The sequence below is a fragment of the Aquarana catesbeiana genome, linkage group LG06 (assembly GCF_042186555.1).
Source record: "Aquarana catesbeiana isolate 2022-GZ linkage group LG06, ASM4218655v1, whole genome shotgun sequence".
In the NCBI taxonomy this organism is placed as follows: domain Eukaryota; kingdom Metazoa; phylum Chordata; class Amphibia; order Anura; family Ranidae; genus Aquarana; species Aquarana catesbeiana.
Genome location: NC_133329.1, coordinates 390,911,042 through 390,938,467, shown reverse-complemented (window position 1 = coordinate 390,938,467; position 27,426 = coordinate 390,911,042). Strand labels below are relative to the sequence as shown.

General features: G+C 45.6%; 1 protein-coding gene across 2 annotated transcripts; it reads left to right on the top strand.

Annotated features, from left to right (window-relative positions):
• STK16 (serine/threonine kinase 16) lies at window positions 1–22,203 on the top strand. Of its 2 annotated transcripts, XM_073634336.1 has the most exons (8): window positions 1–131; window positions 3,104–3,213; window positions 6,889–7,108; window positions 10,636–10,769; window positions 14,735–14,855; window positions 15,497–15,592; window positions 18,339–18,460; window positions 21,621–22,203. In XM_073634336.1, the coding sequence occupies exons 2-8, from the start codon at window positions 3,128–3,130 to the stop codon at window positions 21,757–21,759; spliced, it is 918 nt and encodes a 305-aa protein (XP_073490437.1). In that variant the 5' UTR covers window positions 1–131; window positions 3,104–3,127; the 3' UTR covers window positions 21,760–22,203. The 2 variants fall into 2 exon arrangements, with proteins under 2 accessions (XP_073490437.1, XP_073490438.1); XM_073634337.1 differs by lacking the exons at window positions 18,339–18,460; window positions 21,621–22,203 and adding an exon at window positions 18,093–18,185.
• Window positions 22,204–27,426: the final 5,223 nt, after the last annotated feature.

Below are 27,426 nucleotides of genomic sequence, written 5' to 3'. Positions count from 1 at the left end.
CGGGTCACATGTACTTCGGAGCGGCGCTTACTCGTGACGTCAATAGAACGCGCGGCCAGCTGATTGATCTGTGCTGTGATGGTTCCGGGTTAGGCTGGGAGCTGCTGTGCTGGCATCACCCGGAGGAGCCGGTATGGAGTCTGCATTTAGCTTCTACCTGTCCGTAGTGTATTGGCATTGCTGCTTGTAGGGTTCATTGTGTGTCTCCATTCATTGTACCTGGTGATGTCAGACACATTGCTATCCTGGGAAGTCCCTATATAGGATGTTGTAGTGTTATTAATAATCAGGTTTTCTGCATTGCAGGGAGGGGAGGGAAGATTCATAGTATGTGATCAGCAGAGTGCTATGTACAGATTACAGAGGGGGGCGCTCTCATAATATGTGATCAGCAGAGCGCTATGTACAGATTACAGAAGGGGGCGCTCTCATAGTATGTGATCAGCAGAGCGCTATGTACAGATTACAGAGGGGGGCGCTCTCATAGTATGTGATCAGCAGAGTGCTATGTACAGATTACAGAGGGGGGCGCTCTCATAGTATGTGATCAGCAGAGCGCTATGTACAGATTACATGCAGGGGGCGCTCTCATAGTATGTGATCAGCAGAGTGCTATGTACAGATTACAGAGGGGGGCGCTCTCATAGTATGTGATCAGCAGAGTGCTATGTACAGATTACAGAGGGGGGCGCTCTCATAGTATGTGATCAGCAGAGTGCTATGTACAGATTACAGAGGGGGGCGCTCTCATAGTATGTGATCAGCAGAGTGCTATGTACAGATTACAGAGGGGGGCGCTCTCATAGTATGTGATCAGCAGAGTGCTATGTACAGATTACAGAGGGGGGCGCTCTCATAGTATGTGATCAGCAGAGCGCTATGTACAGATTGCAGAGGGGGGCGCTCTCATAGTATGTGATCAGCAGAGTGCTATGTACAGATTGCGCAGGGGGGCGCTCTCATAGTATGTGATCAGCAGAGTGCTATGTACAGATTACAGAGGGGGGGCGCTCTCATAGTATGTGATCAGCAGAGTGCTATGTACAGATTACATGCAGGGGGAGCTCTCATAGTATGTGATCAGCAGAGTGCTATGTACAGATTACATGCAGGGGGGCACTGTCATAGTATGTGATCAGCAGAGCGCTATGTACAGATTACAGAGGGGGGCGCTCTCATAGTATGTGATCAGCAGAGTGCTATGTACAGATTACAGAGGGGGGCGCTCTCATAGTATGTGATCAGCAGAGTGCTATGTACAGATTACATGCAGGGGGGCACTGTCATAGTATGTGATCAGCAGAGCGCTATGTACAGATTACAGAGGGGGGCGCTCTCATAGTATGTGATCAGCAGAGTGCTATGTACAGATTACAGAGGGGGGCACTCTCATAGTATGTGATCAGCAGAGAGCTATGTACAGATTACAGAGGGGGGCGCTCTCATAGTATGTGATCAGCAGAGCGCTATGTACAGATTACAGAGGGGGGCGCTCTCATAGTATGTGATCAGCAGAGAGCTATGTACAGATTACAGAGGGGGGCGCTCTCATAGTATGTGATCAGCAGAGCGCTATGTACAGATTGCAGAGGGGGGCGCTCTCATAGTATGTGATCAGCAGAGTGCTATGTACAGATTACATGCAGGGGGAGCTCTCATAGTATGTGATCAGCAGAGTGCTATGTACAGATTACATGCAGGGGGGGACTGTCATAGTATGTGATCAGCAGAGCGCTATGTACAGATTACAGAGGGGGGCGCTCTCATAGTATGTGATCAGCAGAGTGCTATGTACAGATTACATGCAGGGGGAGCTCTCATAGTATGTGATCAGCAGAGTGCTATGTACAGATTACAGAGGGGGGCGCTCTCATAGTATGTGATCAGCAGAGTGCTATGTACAGATTACATGCAGGGGGGCACTGTCATAGTATGTGATCAGCAGAGTGCTATGTACAGATTGCATGCAGGGGGGCACTGTCATAGTATGTGATCAGCAGAGTGCTATGTACAAATTGAATGCAGGGGGGCACTGTCATAGTATGTGATCAGCAGAGCGCTATGTACAGATTACATGCAGGGGGGCACTGTCATAGTATGTGATCAGCAGAGCGCTATGTACAGATTACATGCAGGGGGGCGCTGTCATAGTATGTGATCAGCAGAGTGCTATGTACAGGCTGCGGGAGGTCGCTCTCATAGTATTCTATGTTCAATTTGGAAAATTTCCCTTTACTTCCTGTCCTGTAGATAGAACAGGAAGTGAGAAGATATCTCTCCAGAGTAATAGAGAATCCCTTCTTGGACAGTTGTCACCAGAACCAGTTTCCTCGTTTCAAAGATTTCCCTTCTATTCCTGTTCTGGTGACAACTTGTGAATGTTCCATCACTTTTGGGTCCATGTGACAGTGGTCAACAAGACAAACAGGGTGAATCTATCCAACAGGGGAGCACAGATCGCAATTAAAAAAGTGACAGATGTTTTAATCCCTCTTCACTCTATCCAAATCTAAAAATAAAATGTTTTTGGCTTCAAATGCGCTTTAACTCCACAGTTAGGGGGGGAAATTACTAAAACTGGAGAGTGCAAAATCTGGTGCAGCTCTGCATAGAAACCAATCAGTTTCCAGTTTTTTTTTTTTTTTTTTGTCAAAGCTTAATTGAACAAGCTGAATCTAGAAGCTGATTGGCCACCATGCAAAGCTGCACCATATTTTGTACTCTCCAGTTTTAGTCAATCAACTCCATAGTGTCATAAAACAAAATAATTTTTTTAGGGATGCGCTGATATATCGGCTGCCCGAAAATGATTGGCTGAATATAGGGTTATCTGTGTTGTTTTGCCGATAGAGAAAAAAAAGGTGCTATAATAATAATAATGTCCGAAAATAATTTCATAGTGTTTTAAATTAATATGACATTAATTAAAGTCAAATATAATAAACTGTTTTATTTCGGTTTCGGCCAAGCGCAGCCTGAATTTTTGGTTTCGGTCCAGAATTTTCATTTCGGTGCACCACTAGAAATTGTACATGATTATTTCTTTTTTTCCAAAGTGATTTCGAGTTGCTCCACATCTAATCTTTTATTTTTTCCTTTTTAGTGAGCGAAGAATGTGCGGGCAGCAATGGGTGCCTCTCTCTGTATCTGTTCTCGGGGGGTCATAACCATTGAAAACAAGCGTTACCTGTTTGTAGAGAAGCTGGGGGAGGGGTGAGTAACAATCCTGTATTTTCTCTTTGCAGAAAACAAAAAGGTAGAAACACAAACCCTGTTAAAAAAAAAAAAAAAAAAAAAAAAAAAAAAGCATGACCTAGTGATGGGCTGCTGCGACAAAATATATACATTCGCAAAAAGCAGCTAATTTAACCAAGAAACATATTTAAGGCAAGGCTGTATTTTTTTTATTTTTCATGTAGCCCAAAGAAATAGTTTACTTACAGTGATTCTCAAGGTATTAGAAAAAAAAAAAAAGAAACATGTTATACTTATCTGCTCTCTGATCAATAGTTTTGCACAGAGCATCCCCGATCCTCTTCTTTTTGGGTTCCCCTGTCGGCAGTCCCGGCCCCCCCCCCCCCCCTTGCTGAGTGCTCCCAATAGCAAGTCTCTTCCTATGGGGGCACTCGAGCCATGCTCCTGTGAATGGACACTATCCATTCACACACACAGAACGTGGTCCGGCCCCATCCCCCGCTTTCTCCTCTTTTGTCTCACTGGCTGTGATTTTTTTTTTTTAAATTGTATTTTTATTGGGTTATAAAAAAGCATACATGAAATTGTTACCTAATGTACATTGCAATAATAATGGTACAGATGAACAATGTCCAAACAGTACAGAGCACAGGGGTGATCTGCATATCTTATCAAGAAACTATAAAGTAAACAGCTCATAGGTAAATAATAGAACATAAAACCAGAGAGCATTCAAAAAGATACAAAGACAAAGGGCGCTGTGGAGCGTATATGGTAGGTGGTAGAAGAATAAATTCTAAAAAGGCACCAAGTAGTTTATGTAGGAGTGGGGGAGTGGGGGGGGGGATAGGGACAAAAATTGATGTAATGTCACTAAAAATCAAGATGTGGCAGTTGGCATAGGGGTCCCATATTCCCATCTATCCCAAGGTTCCCAAACTTCATCAAACTGGGGGATAGAATCATACACTGAGGCTGTCAAAAACTCCATCCTCCGAATTTCAGCCACCGGATTGGAGGAATCTTGGACCACGGGGGAGGTGCAGCGGATAGCCAACACAATGGGATAGGCCTTTTGGCTGCTAACAAAATGTAGGAGACCAGTCGATTGCCCCTTTTGGTTAGGCCTGAAAAAGGAAGACCCAACAGACAATTCAAGGGGTCTAGCGGGAGGGACACATCCACTGGCTGTGATTGACAGCAGCAGGAGTCAATGGCTCCTGCTGCTGTCTGAGCAAATGGGGAATGAGGGACCCGGGAGAGCTGCTGCTCTCATGCACATCGCTGGATCGAGTTTGGGCTCGGGTAAGTATAAGGGGGGAGCTGCACTCAGGAGGTTTTTTTACTTTAATGCATAAAATGCTTTAAGGTAAAAAAAAACCTTCTGCATTTAGAACCAATTTAATTGGTGCACTTAGCAGCGTGTTAGATTTACAAGCTCTTCACTTCCCTGCTGCTCCATTCAGCCACCAGGAACAAAGAGAACAAGCACAATGTAAGCTGTGGTTGAGGGTTCCCTCTTTCTCCTCTTTCCTATCTGACAATGCTGGGTACCTGACTGACCAATCACCAGCTTTGTTGCGACAGGAAAAAGGGGCATGAGTCACATGTTCCCCTGCGTCTTCCAGTTAAATTTCTTTCTAAAGCAGCCACAGTCTGAGTAGAAAAGCCTGTCCCCTGCTAGCATGCTGTAGAAAAGGACTGTTTGCAAGCAGTGGTCTCTCTGCAAAGGTCCAACTTCTAATGAGTAGCGGTATGTCAGACCTCTGCAAAGAGACCATTGATTTCCCACAGAGAGCAAGGGTCCTTATCTGCAGCATGCTAGCAGGAGGCAGGCTTTTTCTTTTTTTTTTTTTTTCTTTTTTTTTGCTCCCTTATTACCAGCTGGAGCTGGCTCTTTAAAGAGATCTTAATGCTGGAGGAGTTTCCTGGGTTTCCAGACCATGTGAGCATTGTAATTGGTTGTCTGCCTTTACACGCACATGAACTTTAATGGCACCCCAGTCTTAGTCCGTAGGGTTCAATATTGAGTTGTCCACCCTTTGCAGCTATAACAGCTTCAACTCTTCTGGGAAGGCCGTTCACAAGGTTTTGGAGTGTGTCTATGGGAATGTTTGATCATACTTCCAGAACAGCATTTGTGAGGTCAGGCACTGATGTTGGACGAGAAGGCCTGGCTCACAGTCTCCGATCTAATTCATCCCAAAGGTGTTCTATCGGGTTGAGGTCAGGACTCTGTGCAGGTCAGTCAAGTTCCTCTACCCCAAACTCGCTCATCCATGTCTTTATGGACCTTGCTTTGTGCACTGGTGCGCAGTCATGTTAGAACAGGAAGGGGCCATCCCCAAACTGTTCCCACAAAGTTGGGATCATGAAATTGTCCAAAATATCTTGGTATGCTGACGCCTTAAGAGTTCCCTTCACTGGAACTAAGGGGCCAAGCCCAACCCCTGAAAAACAACCCCCACACTATAATCCCCCCTCCACCAAATGATTTGGACCAGTGCACAAAGCAAGGTCCTTAAAGACATGGATGAGCGAGGTTGGGGTGGAGGAACTTAACTGGCCTGCACAGAGTCCTGAGCTCAACCCAATAGAACACTTTTGTGATGAATTAGAGCGGAGCCTGCAAGCCAGGCCTTCTCATCCAACATCAGTGCCTGACCTCACAAATGCTCTTCTGGAAGAATGGTCAAACATTCCCATAGACACACTCCTAAACCTTGTGGACGGCCTTCCCAGAAGAGTTGAAGCTGTTATAGGTGCAAAGGGTGGGCCAACTCAATATTGAACCCTCTGGACTAAGACTGGGATGGCATTAAAGTGGAAGTGAACTTCAGTTTCTAAATTGTACCTATAGGTAGTGTAAATTTCTCCTAAACCTGCAGCCAGTGACATCACTGGCAAATGCCTTCTGAAGGAACGGCCACGAGTGCCGTTCCGTCAGAGCCTTGTGCTGTAAACGGCGGCTCCCGCATGCATGGGCGGGAGTGACCTCATCGTGGCTCTGACCAGTCACGGAACCGGAGTCCACGAACATGGAAGCAAGATGGGTGAAGATGGGAGCGCCTGCAGCTCTGAAATCTCAGCGCTGAAAAGCTTTGTTTTAAGGTAAGTTTAACATAATGTGCTAGTATGCAGTGCATACTAGCACATTATGACATTACCTTGCAGAGTATTGAAAAAAAAAAAAAAACATCCAGCGGTTTATAACCTCTTTAAAATTCATTTGCATGTAAAGGCAGGCGTCCCAATACTTTTGGTAATGTATTGTATGTGGCAGTACCGTGTGCAGCCAGTGGTAAAGGGTTGAGGAAAGGAAACTGTAAGGCTGGGTTCACACTTACGCAAATTTAATGTGGTTTCCTGCATCCAATTCGCATGACAGAAGAGTGTGACCGGATCTCAATGGAGCTGGTCTACACACCTCCGGGGCGGCCGCGGTCTGCATTTGGAAAGGGTCCCGTGCGTCTTTTGGTTCCGATTTCAGGTTTCAAATTCAAATTCAGGTGAAAATTCAGGTCTGATTGGCACCTGAATCAGTGAACAGAGACGCACGGGACCCCCCGCTGTGAGCCGTGGTATGTGTGAGCCGTGGTATGTGTGAGCCGGGCCTAAGACTTTGCACACCTTTTGCATTAAGACATGTGGAATGTTGAATTGGGTGTTAATCTGGATTTTCTTTCCTAACAGAGGTTTCAGTTATGTAGATCTGGTTGAAGGGGTCCATGACGGGCACTTTTATGCCCTAAAACGCATACTATGCCACGACCGGGAGGATCGTAAGGAGGCTCTTCATGAGGTGGAGATGCACCGAATGTTCAACCACCCAAACATCCTGCGTCTGGTGGGGCACTGCATGATCGAGAAGGGGCCTAAGTGGGAAGCCTGGCTGCTGCTTCCTTATGTTAAGGTAATTTCGCTACCATGGGCTCTTCGGTTCGAAATCTCAACGACGGCACTACGTGGCTGGAGTTTGCATGTTCTCCCTGTGCCTGCGTGGGTTTCCTCCGGGGACTCCGATTTCCTCCCACACTCCAAAGACATGCTGGTAGGTTAATTGGCTTCTGTCTAAATTGTCCCTAGTATAGGAATGTGAGTTAGGGACCATAGATTGTCAGCTCCTTGAGAGCAGGGACTGATATAAATGTACGATATACACTCACCGGACGCTTTATTAGGTACACCTGTTCAATTACTTGGTAACACAAATTGCTAATCAGCCAATCACATGGCAGAAAGTCAATGCTTTTAGGCATCTGGATGTGGTGAAGACGACTTGCTAAAGTTTTAACCGAGCATCAGAATGGGGCAGAAAGGGGATTTAAGTGACTTTGAACGTGGCATGGCTGTTGGTGCCAGATGGGCTGGTGTGAGTATTTTAAAAACTAATGTTCTACTGGTGTTTTCACACGCAACCATCTCTCGGGGTTTACAGAGAATGGTCCAAAAAAGAGAAAATATCCAGTGAGCGGCAGTTGACAGTTGGCATTAAAAATGTCTTGTTTATGTCAGAGGGTAATGGGCAGACCGGTCCAGATGATATAAAGACAACAGTAACTCAAATAACCGCTCGTTGCATCCAAGGTATGCAGAATACCATCTCTGAACGCACAACACATCAAACCTTGAAGCAGATGGGCTACAGCAGCAGACGACCACACCGAGTGCCACTCCTGTCAGCTAAGAACAGGAAACTGAGGCTACAATTTGCACAGATCACCAAAATTGTACAATAGAAGATTGGAAAAACGTTGCCTGGTCTGATGAGTCTCAGTTTCAGCTGCAACATTCAGATGGTCGGGTCAGAATTTGGTGTAAACAACATGAAAGCATGGATCCATCCTGCCTTGTATCACCGGTTCAGGCTGGTGGTGGGGGTGTAATGGTGGGGGGGATATTTTCTTGGCACACTTTGGGCCCCTTGGTACCAATTGATCATCATTTAAACCCCACGGCCTACCTGAGTATTGGTGCTGACCATGTCCATCCCTTTATGACTACAGTGTCCCCATCTTCTGATGGCTCCTTCCAGCAGGATAATGCTCCATGTCACAAAGCTCCAATCATCTCACCACTGGACAATGAGGTCCCTGTACTCCAATGGCCTCCACACTCACCACATCCCATCCAATAGAGAACCTTTGGGATGTGTTGGAACGGGAGATTCACATCATGGATTTGCAGCCGACAAATCTGCAGCAACCATGTGATGTTATCATGTCACTATGGAGCAAAATCTCTGAGGAATGTTTCCAACACCTTGTTGTATCTATGCCACGAAGAATGAAGGCAAAAGGGGGTCCAACCCGGTACTACTGTGAAAATAAGCCCGGGTCTTATATTAACTTTGGCAACAAAATACCCAGTAGGGCTTATTTTCAGGGTAGGGCTTGTCATGTGCTGCCTTCTCTCCCCCTCTCCCTCCCTGCCTGTCAGGAATCCCCAGTGGCCAGTGGAACTGAGTAAAAGTGGGTGTAAGATGCACTGTATTACAGTATTATATCATGTAAACTGTGGATGTTTCTGTAATCTATTTGTGATAAATACCTTCTTATAGCGCCGCACCGCCTGATCGATCTTCCCCGCTCCGAGCACTGCAGAGGGGGGGGGGGGGGGGGGACTGATCAGACGGGTCACAGAAGCGGCGAGTGGCGCTCAGTCGATCTGCCGCTGGTCTCCTCTTCTGCCAGCTGTCAGCGGGGGAATGACTGAGCGCCACACGGCGCTTCTGTGACCCGCCTGATCAGTCTTCCCCGCTCCGAGCACTGCAGAGGGAGGGCCGAGATCCCCCCCGCTGACAGCTGGGAGAAGAGGAGAGCAGCGGAGGATCAGCTGAGTGCCGTGCGGCGATGTAACGAAGGTATTTATCACATATAAATTACAGAAACACGGTTTACATTTTCTACTACTGTAATACAGTGCATTTTAGGATTTTACAACCTCTTTAAACTAGGGCTTATTTTCGGGGTAGAGTTTTGTACGTTTTATTAAAAATTCAGCAGCTACAAAAAGTATAGCTACTGACTTTCAGTCAACAGACACTCACCTGTCCCCCGGTCCAGCGATGTGGCCGCCCGAAGCCTCGCTCCTCGAAGCCTCGCTCCTCTCCCCCCCTCGGTGGCTCCTCCCTCTCTACAATCTTCTGGGACACGTCGCAGGTCCCAGGAGATTGCCTGGCCACTAGGAGAGCGCAGCGCAACTCAAGCATGCGCAGTGCGCGCCCGCAAGCAAGCTGTCGCAGCCAGTTGCCCATAGTAGTAATGGCGGTGCCGTGGAGAGGAGCGAGGCTTCGGGCGGCCGCATCGCTGGACCACGGGACAAGTGAGTGTCTGTTGATTAAAAGTCAGTAGCTATGCATTTTGTAGCTGCAGACTTTTTAATAAACGTACAAAACCGTGGGACTCCGCTTTAACGACACCTCAAACTCAGTTTGCAAATGCAGTGCTCTTGCCTGCACCGTGCAAACCAACCATGCTATCCGGTCACAGTGCGTTCTGAAACCTGCTGCATGTGCGACTTTGGCTCATATTCCACCGCATCATTCAAAACGAATGGGCTCAAATCGCACCTCGCTGAATCGCATGTGAATTGTACAGGAATGCGGTGTGGTTCATGTGCAATTCATTTGCGATTTTCATATTGTGAACCTACCCTGTTTCCCCGAAAATAAGACCTAGCGTGATTGTCAGTGATGGCTGCAATATAAGCCCTACCCCCCCCCCCCCCCCCCCAATAAGCCCTGGTTAAAGTCCTTTTAGGTCTTGTTTTCAGGGTAGGGCTTATTTTCGGGGAAACAGGGTAGGGCTTATTTGGGGGTAGGGCTTATATTGCAGCCATCACCGACAATCACGCTAGGTCTTATTTTCGGGGAAACAGGGTAGGCTCAAACAGGTGTCTAATGTGTTCACTTTGAAAGATACAATAGTGATACCAAAGAGTAATATAAATCCAAATGGGTCACGTGTGACTCAGTGAGTCTGGCAAGATGGTACCTGGATAGTGTTAAAAGTCCTAAAGGCCGACATCAGTGCAGTTTATGGCTAGGGAAAGCTCTGCTGACTTTCATCATCCAATCGCTGGGAAGCAAAAATGCTTGCTTTTTTTTTTTTTTTTCCTTGCACGTGATTGGGTATTCCTTTACAAAGTGAACCTTTTACCTCATTTACTAAGCTCTGCAGCAACTGCACTTGCAGAGTGCACAGTCTATTTGCCTTTAGTAAATCAACCCCATAATGTCACCGTAAAAATATTTTAACATATTCTTTTAAAATTTTCCTACAGTTTTACTTTTAAAAGAACCAATTCTTATTGGCTATTAATTGAACTGTTTACCAGTGGAAATGAGTCTCCTGCATGGTGATGTGTATTGTTGAGCTGTGGATGAGAATTGTCTAACTTTTCAGTAAAGACTGCGTTGTTCTTGTGCTGTATTTTCAGAGGGGAACCCTATGGAATAAAGTTGAAGCATTGCGGGATAAGTGCGAATTCCTACCGGAAGAGAAGATATTGCACATTTTACATGGGATATGTCTGGGACTCAAAGCCATTCATGATCAGAATTATGCTCACAGGTATGAGGCTTGGGGTGTAGCTACAAATCATTGTGGAGATTATGTACTGAGGTTTCTGAACATACTTGGGGGGGAAAATGGCAGTTCAATCTATATCAGGGGCCTAAATCTGGCGGCCCCCCAGCTGCTGCAGAACTACAAGTCCCATGAGGCATTGCAAGGCTGACAATTACAAGCATGACTCTCCACAGGCAGAGGCATGATGGGACTTGTAGTTCCGCGGCAGCTGGAGGGCCGCTAGTTTGAGATCCCTGCTCTATATATTAGTTATTATATAATCTTAGCAGTAAACTAAGATATTGTCTGTATTGTTACTCCGTGCTCTACCCTATGGAGGCTTGGTATGTAGAGCTTGTTTCTGAAATGAAAATGGGTGTGCAGAATCAGGTAAGTAGTCTGTCATTTTTGTGGAGCTGTCCACATTAAAGGATAACTGTATTTTAAACAGGGCTTTTTTTTCAGGGGGAACTTGGTGGAACTCAGTTCCACCACCTCTGGCTCAGACTCTGGGGGGGGGGCTGCTCACCACAATCACTTGTAAACACAGAAATCCGGTTTCTGTGTTTACAAGTGACAGCTCTGCACTCTGTGTGTAATGCAATCCTGGTATTTAATGCCCCTTTAAGACCCTCCTACTGTTTGTGAAATTTGACTGACCACACCCACTATTTGATGTGATTTGGAGGGTGTGTGTGGGTGGAGGGGTTTTGGGGGGCCGTGGTTGAGTTCCAGCACCTATTGTTTGAGGAAAAAAATCCCTGATTTTAAAACGCATTAAATGATTGTAAAGGGGATTTTTTATTTTGTTTTCAAATAACAGACACCTTATACTTACCTGCTCTGTGGTTTTGCACAAAGCAGCCTCGATCCTCCACTTCTTGGGTCCCCCACCCACTGGCTCCTCCCCTTTTGAGAAATACCCTTATAGCAAGCCACTTGCTATGGAGGTACTCATGTGGGCTCGATCCTGAGCCATGGACACACACACACAGTGCGGCTCGGCCCTGCCCCCTGCTGTCTCCTCACAGGGTGTGATTGGCAGCAGCGGGAGCCAATGGCTTTTGAGGAGAGAGAGCCACTGCTGCCGGACACAGCACTGGATCGAGATCGTGCTCTTAAGTATAAGGGGGGCTGGGGATGAAGCTTACCACAGAGGGTTTTTTTATATTAATGCATTCAGTTAATAAACCCTCTACCTTTTGTAACCACTTTAGCTTGTTTAATAGATCCAGGAATATGGGCCCTTGGTTCTCCCAGGCTGTGATTGGCAGCAGCAGGAGCCAATGGCTCCTGCTGCTGCCTCTGTCCATTGAGGAGAGAGAGCTGCTGCTCTCAGGCATAGCGTTGGATTTGAGATCAGGCTTTTGTAAATATAAGGGGGACTGGGGAGGGGGGGGAGCTGAACACATGTTTTTTTTTTATCTTAATGGATAGACTGCATTAGAGTAATAAACCCTCTACCTGTGCAACCACTTTAGCTTGTTTAGTAGATCCAAAAATACGGGCTCGATCCTGAACCATGCTGTGTGTGTCTATAGACGCTCACAGCTTGGCTTGGGCCTGCCCCCCGCTCTCTCCACACAGGCTGTGATTGGCAGCTACAGGAGCCAATGGCTCCTGCTGCTGCTTCTATGTCCATTGAGGGGAAAGAATAAGCTGCTGCTCCCGGGCACAGCGCTAGATCGAAATCGGGCTTCAGTAATTATACGGGAGTACAGGGAGCTGAACACAGAGGGTTTTTTTTATTTTTTTTATCTTAATGCATAGAATGCTATGTGTGTCCATACATGCACACAGCGTGGCTCGGCCCTGCTCTCTCCTCTCAGGCTGTGATAGGCAGCAGCAAGAGCCAATCAATAGCTCCCACTGCTGCTTCTAGGTCCATTGAGGAGAGAAAGTGACGCTGCTCTTGGGCATAGAGTTGGATCAAGATTGGGCTCCGGTAAGTATACGAGGGTTGGGGTGGGGGGGAGAGGTAGCTGAACACAGAAGTTTCTTTTTACGTTAATGCATAGAATGCATTAGGGTAATAAACCCTCTACCTTTACAACCACTTTAGCTTGTTTCCAGGAATACCAATCAACATGTACTCGCTGCTTTTTCTCACCTTGTCCTTTTAAAAACTTTCAAAACAGTCCCAGGTCAGTGTAAACATTGCATTGTTTGCTTTTGCAGTGCAATTGCAGACAAGGACTGAGGACATAAAAGGCGTCTGCTCAGCATGCCTGTTTCTACTAATGGCTGCACTGCACTCATGTAATCACATAAGATCACAAACCTCTGGAAGTCAACTATGCAGCTTAAGGCCCCTTTCACACGGGGGGACCGTTTAGGTCCGCCTGTCAGTTTTTTTGGGCGGACCTGAACGGACGCTCCATACAGGTCTAGGTCCACTGACATCCGATCCGCTAAAGTGTGACAGATTGAAACCCTATTTTTCCATCCGTCTGGCAGGTTGGATTGGATGAAAACGGACTCTACAGTCTGTCTTCATCCGATTCCCCATAGAGGAGAGCGGCGCTCTGACAGGTCAGTCCCTGCACAGTGTGAAGAGATAGACCTGTCATCTGCCTGCTCAGCGGGGATCGACGGAGCGATCCCCCGCTGAGCAAAGCGGAGCCCGTACACGGACACGTCCATGTGAAAGGGCCCTAAAAATGCTTGCTAGTTCTTAGTCCTGGAAGCATGTGTTTTCTGTACAGCAGCTAACTTTATACCGGTGCTGCCAGATTTGAGTCTTTTGTCATCGCCAGTGATTATATGTATTGCAGCCCAGAAACCATTAATGACTGCTGGCACTGAAGATATTGAATCAAACAGGTGTGTGACAGGTACACTATATTGGCAAAAGTATTGGGACGCCTGCCTTTACACGCACATGAACTTTAATGACATCCCAGTCTTATGCCCCGTACACACGGTCGGATTTTCCGACGGAAAATGTGTGATAGGACCTTGTTGTCGGAAATTCCGACCGTGTGTGGGCTCCATCACACATCTTCCATCGGATTTTCCGACACACAAAGTTGGAGAGCAGGATATAAAATTTTCCGACAACAAAATCCGTTGTCGGAAATTCCGATCGTGTGTACACAAATCCGACGCACAAAGTGCCACGCATGCTCAGAATAAATAAAGAGATGAAAGCTATTGGCCACTGCCCCATTAATAGTCCCGACGTACGTGTTTTACGTCACCGCGTTCAGAATGATCGGATTTTCTGACAACTTTGTGTGACCGTGTGTATGCAAGACAAGTTTGAGCCAACATCCGTCGGAAAAAATCCTAGGATTTTGTTGTCGGAACAAAGTCCGACCGTGTGTATGGGGCATTAGTCTGTAGGGTTCAATATTGACTTGGCCCACCCTTTGCAGCTATAACAGCTTCAACTCTTCTGGGAAGGCCGTCCACAAGGTTTAGGAGTGTGTCTATGGGAATGAACCCTACGGAGTAAGACTGGGATGCCATTAAAGTTCATGTGTGTGTAAAGGCAGGTGACCCAATACTTTTGACAATATAGTGTACGTCTTGGTTGCAGCAGTGGTGCAGACACAGACAGGCCGAATGTAAACAAAGTATTACCTACACAAGGAAAGAAACAGCAAAAACTAGAACTGGATACATTTAAAGAAATATAGATATGCAATAATCCTTTAAAACCCCATAGAATGGCATTCTTTGCACCTCAGCTGGACCTGCAGTGCCATTTCTAGCAGCCAGATCCAACTTTATTCTGAGAAATGTCGGAATGCAGAAGCGTCACCTTTTCTGCCCTCTGGCAGTGTGTACTGTACATAGCAGCCATTACTTGCTGGCATGCAAGCAAAAAGAATGAAGTATGAATTTTTAGATTTGTCTATTCATAGGAAACGTTAACTAATAGCATGTTTAAATAATATCGATAACTAAAATCATGTTTTGTGGAGTCCTTTGTTTTTCACGGTCATGCTTGTCTTATTTTTAAGGGACCTAAAGCCAACTAACGTGCTGCTGGAGGGTGATGATCGGCCCCTATTGATGGATCTTGGCTCTATGAATCACGCACGTATTGAGGTATCGGGGACCAGGCAGGCAATGTCGGTGCAGGTACGGTTAATGGTTAACTTCCAGACCTAGTTAAGATAAAAGTCATTTACTGTAAGAGCTTGTAGGTTTTGCCCCATAGCCATTTTAGTTACTGTTGTAAGCAACAAATTAGACTTGCAGGATGGCGTTGTGGAATCTGCAGCACTGACCACCTTAGGGCAACATGTTGCCTATCTCTGCTATAAGCAAAATGTGGAAAACACAGGCCACTAGGTGGAGCTAATAATCATAGGAAATTAATACTTATTTACTGTAATGGTCAGCTCCATCTAGTGGCCATAATTTTTTATTTTCCTGATTCACACTATTTTGACTGAAGAATGTCTGACTTGGAGAGAAAGTAGCCTTGTAGCATTCAATTTTGCCGGCATTCACACAGAATGAATGTACATGAATGTACAAGTTTTTGCTCTGCTTTTTTTTTTTTTTTTATAAATACACCTCTAATACCAAGTGTCCATTAAATAAATGTATTGCTGGCATCTATGGAGAACTTTGGATATACAAAACTAAAATATACACCAGATTCCAACAACAGAGAATTGCATGGAATTTGTATCTTATTTCCAGAGCTTTGCTGTTCCCAGCAGATAGCAGGGGTTGATTACAGCCTTGGTATCATTATGGGTGTTCTCTTGTAGGACTGGGCAGCACAGCGATGTACCATCTCCTACCGCGCCCCCGAACTTTTCAACGTGGAAAGTAACTGTGTGATTGATGAGAGGACAGATATCTGGGTATGATTCATCACATTTTCTTCTAATACATATATCACAAGAGTGAACGTTCAGGTATTTTGTAAATGTTTTTTTCTTTTTTTATGTTAATGTGCATCCTCTCCTTCTCTCTCCCTTTCTCTCTCCTTTTCCCTCCCTTTTTCCCTCCCTCTCTCTCTCCTTTTCCCTCTTCTCTTCTTTCTTCTCCCATCTCTTTTTTTTCTCTTCTTCTCTCTTTTCTCTTCTCCTCTCCTTTTCTCTTCTTCTCTTCTCTTCTTTTCTCTTCTCTTCTTTTCTCTTCTTCTCTTCTCTCTCTTCTCTTCTTTTCTTTTCTTTTCTTTTCTCTTCTTTTCTCTTCTTTTCTCTTCTTTTCTCTTCTTTTCTCTTCTTTTCTCTTTTTTTCTCTTCTTTTCTCTTCTTTTCTCTTCTTTTCTCTTCTTTTCTCTTCTTTTCTCTTTTTTTCTCTTCTTTTCTCTTCTTTTCTCTTTTTTTCTCTTCTTCTCTCTCTTCTCTCTCTTCCCTTCTCTTCTTCTCTCTCTTCTCTCTGTTCCCTTCTCTTCTTCTCTTTTCTTCTATTTTTTTTTTATAAACTCGTCTCTTCTTCCCCCTTTTTCTTCTTCTTCTCCCTTCTACATTTCTCTTCTTCTTCTCCCTTCTCCCCTTCTTGTCAGAAACCATGAACCAGACTGAGACAGAAGTACAGTAAAATCACACTTGTTTATTAATAAAAATAAAAAGGTAAATAGAGTAAGCGTAGTCAAAGCATAGCCAAAGACCAGTAACCAGATCCGGTAAACAGCCAATCCAGAGTTCAGTAACCAGATCGGGTAATCAGCCAGGCCAGAAGTCAGGGATCCAATTAGAGGAACAGCGAGCAGGATAAGGAGCCAGAAGGGATGTCAGCAAAACCAGTCTTTAAACAGGAACGCAGGAGATGGTTTCTTGTGATGCGATCAAGGCGAAGGCAGGAATGAAGTGAGCTGGAGATATTTAAGTAGGCGGGACTGACGAGCAGATCCACAACAGCTGGTTAACTGTGGAGAGAGACTAGAGCTGGCAATTAGCCGACAGCTGAGCGGCCAGCTCAGAGAAGGAAGGGCTGAGCCAGCCCTGACACTTCTCCCTTTTCTTCTTCTCCCTTCTCTTCTTCTCCCTTTTCTCCCTTCTCTTTTCTCCCTTCTCTTTTCTCCCTTCTCTTTTCTCCCTTCTCTTTTCTCCCTTCTCTTTTCTCCCTTCTCTTTTCTCCCTTCTCTTTTCTCCCTTCTCTTTTCTCCCTTCTCCCTTCTCCCTTCAGTTCTTCTCCCTTCAGTTCTTCTCCCTTCTCCCTTCTCTTCTTCTCCCTTCTCCCTTCTCTTCTTCTCCCTTCTCCCTTCTCTTCTTCTCCCTTCTCCCTTCTCTTCTTCTCCCTTCTCCCTTCTCTTCTTCTCCCTTCTCCCTTCTCTTCTTCTCTTCTTCTCCCTTCTCTTCTTCTTCTCCCTTCTCCCTTCTCCCTTCTCTTCTTCTTCTCCCTTCTCTTCTTCTTCTCCCTTCTCTTCTTCTTCTCCCTTCTCCCCTATCTTCTTCTCTTCTTCTTCCTTCTCCCTTCTCCCTTCTCTTCCCTGTTCTCTCTTCTTCTCTTTTTTTTTTTTTTCCTTCTCTTCTTTCTTCTCTTCTTTTCTCTTCTTCTCTCTTTCTCTTCTCCCTTCTCTTCTTTCTCTTCTCCCTTCTCTTCTTTCTCTTCTCCTTTCTCTTCTCCCTTTCCTCTTCTCCCTTTCCCCTTCTCTCTTATTCTCTCTTCTGTCTCCTCTCTATAGATAGAAGTCTTGCCTTCAGATACACATTACATATTTTTTTTTTAAATGAAACTGACTTAAATCATACAGAATCAACTAATGTAGACAACAAACCATAACCGTTGGTCAGTGTGTGGGTTTTTTCTTATAACATAGGTGGTCAGTGTGGCCCCTATATGGTCATCATGCCTCTTGTTTGTCCTCTTGCTGGTCATTGTGCTGTCTTTGTGGTTAGTGTGCTCCCCCCCTTTCTTTGTTGGTCAGTGGAAGCAGTGTTACAAAGGAGAAGTGATTGGCCAAAGGGGAGGTTTGTGTTTTTACATTTTTTGTTTACATGTGTGATCCCTGTGATTGGTTCAGAGCAATCACGAGACATAGAGCCACTCTGTGCATTTTTTGTGTAATTCTTGATGTCTTCTGGTGACAGCTTGATCACAGGCATTCAAAAAATGCCTGAACATTGACTCCCCCAGTTTTATTACCTGCACATCCTGTCAGTAGGTCTAATATTTTTCTGCTTCAATAATAGGGACCCTGTCCACATGGTGACAGTGCTGTTGTGTTTATTTACCTGCAGAACAAACAGCGTTGTCACCCTGTAGACTGCGTAGTCCTATACGGTCATACAGAATCAGTTACAGCAACAGTGTTTTTTTTTTTTTTTACCCTGGCCAATGTGATCTTCTCTCTCACTTGCTTTCTTTTTTTTTTTTTTTTTCAAACCCTGTGCCTGCCAATTTGCTGGGCAGCTTGGCCAATATGGGAAGTGCAAAAATAACAGATCGACAGGTAATATGTTATGGGGGCTCAAAAAATTTGTGATGTAGCTTATAGTTCCACTTTAAATGTATGGACACCCCCTAATTTATTCTTCATAGAATGCAATGTGTTTTTTTATTTTTATTATGTTGGAATATATGTTAACGTTTAGAAATAATCTTATTTTGAGTGTTTGATGCATTGTAACTATCACATTTGTTGCTTTTACTCCTCAGTCTCTCGGTTGTGTACTGTATTCTATGATGTTTGGAGAGGGGCCGTACGACATGATTTTCCAAAAAGGAGACAGTGTGGCCTTGGCTGTTCAAAACAACATCACAATCCCTGAAAATAACAGGTAATATCACCATTTACAGTGCTGGAAATATATTTCTTCCCCCCATAACAGCCTGTTTTGACAAGATATGATATGTCAACAGCACCACCCTGGTCCAGAAATTTGGTAGTATAGTCAAAAATTTCAATCAGAAAACCAATGATTTACAAAGAGACGATTTTTGACCCACGGCTTTATACACTTGTCCTCCTACTGCCTGGCTGGCAAGATGAGAACAGGATGTCCTCTGTGTGTGCTCCTAGCCAGCCACTAGAGGGAGTATGGAGATGAAGGCTCCCGAGACAGGGAGTAGGGAGCCTTGATCTCCCATACTCCCTGTCTCGGGAGCCTTGATCTCCCATACCCCCTCTCTCGGGAGCCTTGATCTCCCATACCCCCTCTCTCGGGAGCCTTGATCTCCCATACCCCCTCTCTCGGGAGCCTTGATCTCCCATACCCCCTCTCTCGGGAGCCTTGATCTCCCATACCCCCTCTCTCGGGAGCCTTGATCTCCCATACCCCCTCTCTCGGGAGCCTTGATCTCCCATACCCCCTCTCTCGGGAGCCTTGATCTCCCATACCCCCTCTCTCGGGAGCCTTGATCTCCAAAGAGAGGGAGTATGGGAGATCAAGGCTTCATGCTATGTTTTTGTATTTTTTTTTTTCTTTTTTATTCAGTAACAATAATCCCTAACTGAATGACATTTAGTTTGCTAAAGCACTGGGTAGCATAAGCATTCTTTATGCATTATTAACCACTTGCTAACCGGGCCAATTCTGACATTTTTTTCATATATGGTATGTATATCGGTGTTTTTTTTGCTAGAAATTTACTTAGAACCCCCAAACATTATATATGTTTTCTCCAATCGTCTTCCAGGACAGCATCCGAGAGATGGGCTCCTCCTTCCTGCAACAGGAAACACATTAGTCCACCATTATAATTTGTTAGTCTCACCTGTGTGCCTCAGTTGTTTTGTGTTTCCTCCCTGACCAGCATCCCATTTAGCCCAGGGGGCCTTGGGAGGGCGAGCAGGGGCAGCAATCTGAGCCCCAAGGCTCTGCCTGAAGTTTTGCCCCTACAGAGGGGTATGCAGCTATTCCCCCCCCCCCCCCCCCCCCAGCTGCATTACATGCCACCGGCATTTTTCCCCACAGCTACTGCTCCTCGATGGTGGAGGGCCATCCGGCCAAGGCTCGCACTCCAGGTGCTTTAGAGGTTCCCTAGCTGTGCAGGCGACCTGGCCGCCGAACATTCTGCCCGCCGATCGTATTCTGCTCGCATCCCACAGACATCTCCGCAAAATCCCCTTGTTTGCGGACCATGCCACACTTTAAAATTGCACACACTCATGGAATGGCGCCAAACTTCAGTACTTAAAAAAATCTCCATAGGCTGGGTTTAACATTTTTTTTTTTTACAGGTAACCAGTTTATAGTTACAGAGGAGGTCTTCTGCTAGAACTATTGCTCTTGCTCTAACGTTCATATCGATACCTCACATGTGTGGTTTGAACGCCGTTTACATATGCGTTCGCTCTTGAGTGCGGAGACGGAGGGGCACTTACATTTTTTTTAAATCTTTTTTTGGATCACTTTTATTCCTATTACAAGGAAAAATGTAATGTAAACATCCCTTGTAATAGGAATATGGAATGACCGTTCCTCTTTACGGAGGGATCTGGGGTCTATAAATCCCCACATCTCTCCTCTATGTTGGAAAGTCTGAGATCAAAAAAATAAGACGATCTCAAGCTTCCCAGCAAAAAAACAGCAGTGTTTAAATCTGCCAGCACCGGAAGTGACGTCATGATGTCGCCTCCGAGGGTCATAGAGATGGCCGGTGAACATCTGGTCTGTGGTCAGCTCCATGGAGAAAGGCCACCGCCGGCGGTTTCATTCTTCACCGATCACACAGGCGAGCCGGGAGAAGCACTGCAGGGTGGTGGGAGGGGCTAAACAGCCGCTATGATGGCTTTTACATTGCAGGGAATCCCTGGCTGAAAAAAAGATATCTGAATGATGCCTGCCAAGCCACGCTCTGTGTGACTTATGGACATACAGAACCGGCTTGGGAGTGAACCCGCACAAGTGCCCCCTTAGCAAGCCGCTTGCTGTGGGGGCATTTGGCAGTGGGGAAGGGTCAGGAGCGCTGGCGGGGGACCCCGAGAAGAGGAGGATCAGGGCTGCTCTGTGCAAAACTATTGAGCAAGCAAATATGACATGTTTTGTTATTTTTTTTTTAAAAACATTAAAAATTTGCCTTTACAACCACTTTAACTAACATTGTATTCCATTTTTAAGGCCCCTTTCACACTGCCACGACTTGAAAGTTGCGCAATTTTACCACGATTTTGCGGCCGCAATTTTAGGGAATGCCTAGGTAAACTTGAGGTCTATCGACCTCAACTCGCAAGTCGGACCAAAATAGTACAGGGACTACTTTGAAGTCGGTGCAACTTAAAGTGGTGTTCCGACCGAAATTATACTTTTTAAATAAAAATACCCCTATAATACACAAGCTTAATGTATTCTAGTAAAGTTAGTCTGTAAACTAAGGTCTGTTTTGTTAGTTTATAGCAATAGTTTGTTATTTTATAAACTTACAGCAGGCCGTGGCCATCTTAAGTGTGGGCATCTGAAGTCAGACTGTATTTCTTCCTGGATCTCATCCTTGCAGATCTCGCACATGCTCAGTGCAGCACAAGCAGTGTAATAGGTTTCAGGTCAGTTTCCATAGCAAAGGCAGTATCAGAGGAAGTTGCTTCCCCTTCCCAGAAGGCATTGCAAACAGGAAATGATGCGATGGGCCACGGCCAGGGAGGAGGAAGTGAAAAGTGAATACAGCAGATATACAGTAAGTGCTGAGAAAAAAAATAAAAAAATATCCAATTTGTTTACAGTGCACAGTTTAGTGAGGGATGCTGAAGAGTTGTAAAAGTGGGTGGAACTCCACTTTAAAGTCGCACAGATATGAATGGTTATCATTGGGACTCATGGACTATGACTTGTCATGCGACACTGAATTCCAAAGTCACAGGAAAAGTCACACAAGTGTGAAAGGGGCCTAAGGCTACTTTGTGATAATTTTTTCCTTTACAGACAGTTCTAGTACAGTTGCCGCATCATTACACTCCACCATTTTATTACTTGTCACAAAAACGGTTTTCCCTTCTTACAGGTACTCCCAAGGACTGGAGTCTCTCCTTTCCTCCATGATGGTGGTGAATCACGTAGACAGGCCGCACGTCTCCACAATCCTCAGCCAGCTGGAGGCGCTGTACCCCACTGTAGACGGGCAAGCCACCACCAGGATATGACATCACAGGAAGTGACCTCATTCAAGTGCTGCTTAACTGCTAGACCGGTGTCACACAAGGGATTGGTCCCTTTTGGATCGGACAATGTGACTGAAGGACTGTGGTTGATATCGAACTTGAACTTCTCAATGCTTTTTAACGGTTTTATCTCCGATATTCTTTTTAAGACTATTTTACGTGGGACCCTGGAAACACATTCCACTTCAGTGGACGGCGATGGAAGATGCCTTCATGTAGTTCTGTAGAAATCTGTTACAGGGAATTGAACAAGTATGAACCCCTGTCTTACCTCCCAGAGGCCACTTCTCTCAGGCCAGTGTCTTGTCTGTCTGGCCTCTGGAGCATGGTCCTGATGTGTGCTGTGTGTATGTTATTTCATGTTCTGCCCCCCTCTGTGTCTCCTGTTATAGGAAGCTGTGATTAAACCTCCATGTTTGGTCTGGATTTGCTCTCCTTTGTGAAACTCTGTGGACTGAGGCACCTTTCATATGGGCAATGTCAGTGCGGCAAAGCCATGTGGTTGAGACGCATTTTTAATGCTTCTCAAAGCTGCAGGATGACGCCATACACATCGTCACAAAATAGGGCGTGTTGTGTTTGGCATTCCCATCTGCCATTGCACCTTATGAAAGTGCCACGCCGCAACCACATCTAAAAGAAACAGTTGTGGCCCATTGAAACGCGGTTTCTGTCTAAAATCCATCTTCAAACAGGCATGCAGAAGTTGCAAATTTATGGGATTTTTTTATTTTTATTTTAGAATGAATCCATTAGTGTAAAGCACCCTAAATCCCCTCCATCCTTATTATCGTCAGGGCATTGTACTCCTACTCTCACCCTCCGGTGAGACCTCGCCAGCTGGATCTTGCTCTTAATTGTGATCTCTGCTCTGAGCCCCACCTTCCTCCAATGTATTCTGTGAGTCAACCCCCCTAAACCATACCTTCCTGAACTTCTTGGGAGCTCCCCTGGCCTCCTACGTCATCCGGTGTAAAAGTAAGTCCACATTCACTACCTTTACCCACATCCCTACTGTCAGTTGCTCTCCATAGGTCCATCTCTGAGCTATAAGTTTTCGTACTCCAAAATATAAAATCCTGAGGAACAACTTAGTACAGGGCTCAAAATTTCAAGTCCTGAGCTACTAGCCAGGCCTCAAGGGCTACGTGCCACCAGTTGCCCCGCCCAACCCTTACCCTGCCCCTAATTCCACCCCTAAACACGCCCTCATAAACTATCTCATGAAATTACACTTAAATGTTTTATGCAGAATTAAGTTATAAAAAAAATATCAACAACAACTTTATTCGTGTCCACCAGTGCAGCCTACCTGTGCAGGGGAAGAGAGAGGAGAGCCGCCGCCCAGTTGATCAGAGCGCCAGGGAAGGGAATGTAACAGCTTTCATTTCAATAGCTGTGTGTTCCCCTCCTTGTTGTCCAGGGAACTTTGATAGACAGATCACCTGTCCCAGGATTGGATGGGTGATCTGTCTATTGAAGTGCACCGGACAAAAAGCAGGGGCTGTATATGACGGCGTGCGGTGGGGAACACACAGCTATTGAAATGAAAGCTGTTCTGTTCCCCGGCACTCTGATCAACCAGGCGGCGGCTCTCCTCTCTCTTCCCCTACGATCGCTGGAAGAACGGCTCCCATGCATCCCAGGCTTCCGGCGGTGCTCCCCCCTCCCCGCTCCCAGGCAACCCACACTCGCCAGCCCTCAAAATCCACTCGCAAAATGTGAGCAGGCGAGTGGAATTTTTGAGGGCTGACTTAGTATATACGTCCACCTCCTCTTGGTCAAAGACACCCAGGAGGCAACGTAAAGGGAGAACATATGTTGAGGAGGTAAAAATTCAGTCACCCCTGACCACAGGGGACGTATCTTAGGACATTCCCATACCATGTGAATAAAAGTTCCATCCGCCCCCCTACATTTGTCACACACTGCAGAGTCTCTCTTGTGCATTCCAAACAATCTAGCCTGTGTATAGTACATCTGGTGGAGGGATCCAAGCTGAATCATCTTATCTGTGGAAGGGATGACAGAGACAAGACGGGTATCCAGGGCTTCCTGCCACATCTCCTCTGACAACTCCGGTACAACAGCCGCCCAGCGGGACCCGGCCCTGGCAATCAACCCAGGGTTCCCAGATCCCATGGAAATGTGTTTGGCTGGATCAGGATCCTCTCCAGAGCCGTATTTTGAACCCTAAACTCCCCACCCCCCAAACTGTGCTGCAGCTGCATGATGCAACCGAGCATATCGGAAATGCCAAGTCCCGGGTATAACAAACTGTTCCCGCAGTTGCACAAAGGTGGACATCCTGCCCTTCTTTAGTGGTCTGGGACACCTTTGGGTGCCCCAAGCAGAGTAGTATTGCAGTGCGCATAGCGTGCCGCAACAAACATTGGGCCTAAAACCCGGACACATGATTCAAAGCCTGGACTGTCCGGGTGAATCCTGGACAGGTGGCAACTAGGCCTGGGAAAAAAAACGATTTAAATCTTGAATCGAGTGGAGAGGTCAAATCGATTTTTTTTTTTTTAGATTTTTTTTTTTTTTTTTCCCGATGAGCTGCGACTATTCTTCGGCCTAGTCCGCGAGGTGTCCAAAAAAGAAAAAAAAAAATTTGAATCGTGAATATAGTTTTTTTTTTTTTTTTATTAGGAAAATTGCAGATTTTTTTTTTTTTTTTTGAAAATCTCCCAGCCCTAGTGGCAACCCTAGATATATATATGATGCAAATACTTTATACCATACTTAGCCCATACATATCCATCTTCCAGTTTAAAGAACTTCTTGAGTGATTGATTACACCACAGAGGACTATTGGGGGAATGCCGTAAGGGCTCATCCCCCATCCGCTGGGCACAGAGATGAAATACCCTACCAGGAAGTGCCACGACGGAGCCCACCTTCCTACCCGGAACCCCCTTTCCTGAGCACCATTTTTAGTAGAGTTTCTTGTGAAGTAGCTAATGCAGCTTCCAGTAAAGTAGTGGCGTCAGGAATCTGGGGAACACACATGAACTTTAATGGCATCCCAGTCTTAGTCCGTAGGGTTCAATATTGAGTTGGCCCACCCTTTACAGCTATAACAGCTTCACCTCTTTTGGGAAGGCCGTCCACAAGGTTTAGGAGTGTGTCTATGGGAATGTTTGACCATTCTTCCAGAAGAGCATTTGTGAAGTCAGTCACTGATGTGGATGAGAAGGCCTGGCTCGCAGTCTCCGCTCTAATTCATCCCAAAGGTGTTCTATCAGGTTGAGGTCAGGACTCTGTGCAGGTCAGTCAAGTTCCTCCACCCCAAACTCGCTTATCCATGTCTTTATGGACCTTACTTTGTGCTCTGGTCCAAATCCAGTGAAGGGAACTTCTTAAGGCGTTGGACGAGAAGGCCTGGCTCGCAGTCTCCGCTCTAATTCATCCCAAAGGTGTTCCATCAAATGGGGCCGATCATCATCATCCTCCAGCAGCACGTTAGTTGGCTTTAGGTCCCTTAAAAATAAGACAAGAATGACGGTAAAAAACAAAGGACTCCACAAAAAAAAACTTTAAACCACAAAACATGATTTTAGTTATCAAGACGTTTCCTATCCACTTAAGGACCAGCCTCGTTTTGGATTTTAGGTGTTTACATGTTTAAAACAGGTTTTTCTGCTAGAAAATTACTTAGAACCCCCAAACATTATATATGGTTTTTCTTCTAACACCCTAGAGAATACAGTGGCGGTCATTGCAATACTTTTTTTTTGCACTGTATTTGCGCAGCAGTCTTATAAGCGCACTTTTTTTGGAGAAAATTCACTTTTTTGAATAAAAAAATAAAACAACAGTAAAGTTATCCCAATTTTTTTTTATATTGTGAAATATAATGTTACGCCAAGTAAATTGATACCCAACATGTCATGCTTGAAAATTGCGCCCGCTCGTGGAATGGCGTCAAACTTTTACCCTCAAAAATCTCCATAGGCGACGTTTAAAAAATTCTACAGGTTGCATATTTTGCGCTACAGAGGAGGTCTAGGGCTAGAATTATTGCTCTCGCTCTACCGGTCGCGGCGATACCTCACATGTGTGGTTTGACCACCGTTTTCATATGCGGGCGCTACTCGCGTATGCGTTCGCTTCTGCGCGCGAGCTCGTCGGGACAGGGGGGTTTTAAAAAATTTTTTTTTTATTATTTATTTTACAATATTTTATTTATTTTTACACTGTTTAAAAAAAAAAAATAAATTGTGTCACTTTTATTCCTATTACAAGGAATGTAAACATCCCTTGTAATAGAAAAAAGCATGACAGGTCCTCTTAAATATGAGATCTGGGGGGTCAAAAAGACCTCAGATCTCATATTTACACTAAAATGCAATAAAAAAAAAAAAAGTCATTTAGAAAAATTACATTTGAAAAAATATGCCTTTAAGAGGCGTGGACGGAAGTGACGTTTTGACGTCGCTTCCGCCCAGCAGTGTCATGGAGACGAGTGAGCGCCATCTTGGCCTCACTCGTCTCCAGACACACCACGGCACAGGACGCGATCGCCTCCGCCGCTTACCGACGGCTCCGGTAAGCGGCGGAGGGCACCGGATCGCGGCGGGAGGGGGGGGGGGCCCTCTCCCGCCACCGATAAAAGTGATCTTGCGGCGAATTCGCCGCAGGGACCACTTTTATCTGAAAGCCGGCCGCCGCACGAAAACGGGGATACTGGGGTTATGGCAGCTAGCTGCTGCCATAACAACGATATCCCCGTTCAAACTTAGGACGTACATCGTCGTGCGGCGGTCGGGAAGTGACTATGAATAGACAAATATAAAAATTCATACTCGGTTCTTTTTACCTGAATGTCAGGTGGTAATGGCTGCTATGTACAGCACACACTGCCAGAGGGCAGAAAAGGTGACACTTCTGCATTCCGACATTTCTCAGAATAAACTTTGATTTGGCTGCTAGAATAGGAGCTGCAGGTCCAGCAGAGGTGCAGAGAATGCCATTCTATGGGGTTTTAAAGGATTATTGCATATCTATATTTCTTTAAATGTATCCAGTTCTTGTTTTTGCTGTTTCTTTCCCTGTGTAGGTAATACTTTGTTTACATTCGGCCCGTTTGTGTCTGCACCACTGCTGCAACCAAGAACCAAGATGTACACTATATTGTCAAAAGTATTGGGACGCCTGCCTTTACACCCACATGAACTTTAATGGCATCCCAGTCTTAGTCCGTAGGGTTCAATATTGAGTTGGCTCCGCCCTTTGCAGCTATAACAGCTTCAACTCTTCTGGGAAGGCCGTCCACAAGGTTTAGGAGTGTGTCTATGGGAATGTTTGACCATTCTTCCAGAAGAGCATTTGTGAAGTCAGTCACTGATGTGGATGAGAAGGCCTGTCTTGCAGTCTCCGCTCGAATTCATCCCAAGGGTGTTCAGTCGGGTTGAGGTCGGGACTCTGTGCAGGCCAGTCAAGTTCCTCCACCCCAAACTCGCTCATCCATGTCTTTATGGACCTTGCTTTGTGCACTAGTCCAAATCATGTGGAGGAGGGGATTATGGTGTGGGGGTTGTTTTTCAGAGGTTGGGCTTGGCCCCTTAGTTCCAGTGAAGGGAACTCTTAAGGCATCAGCATACCAAGACATTTTGGACAATTTCATGCTCCCAACATTGTAGGAAC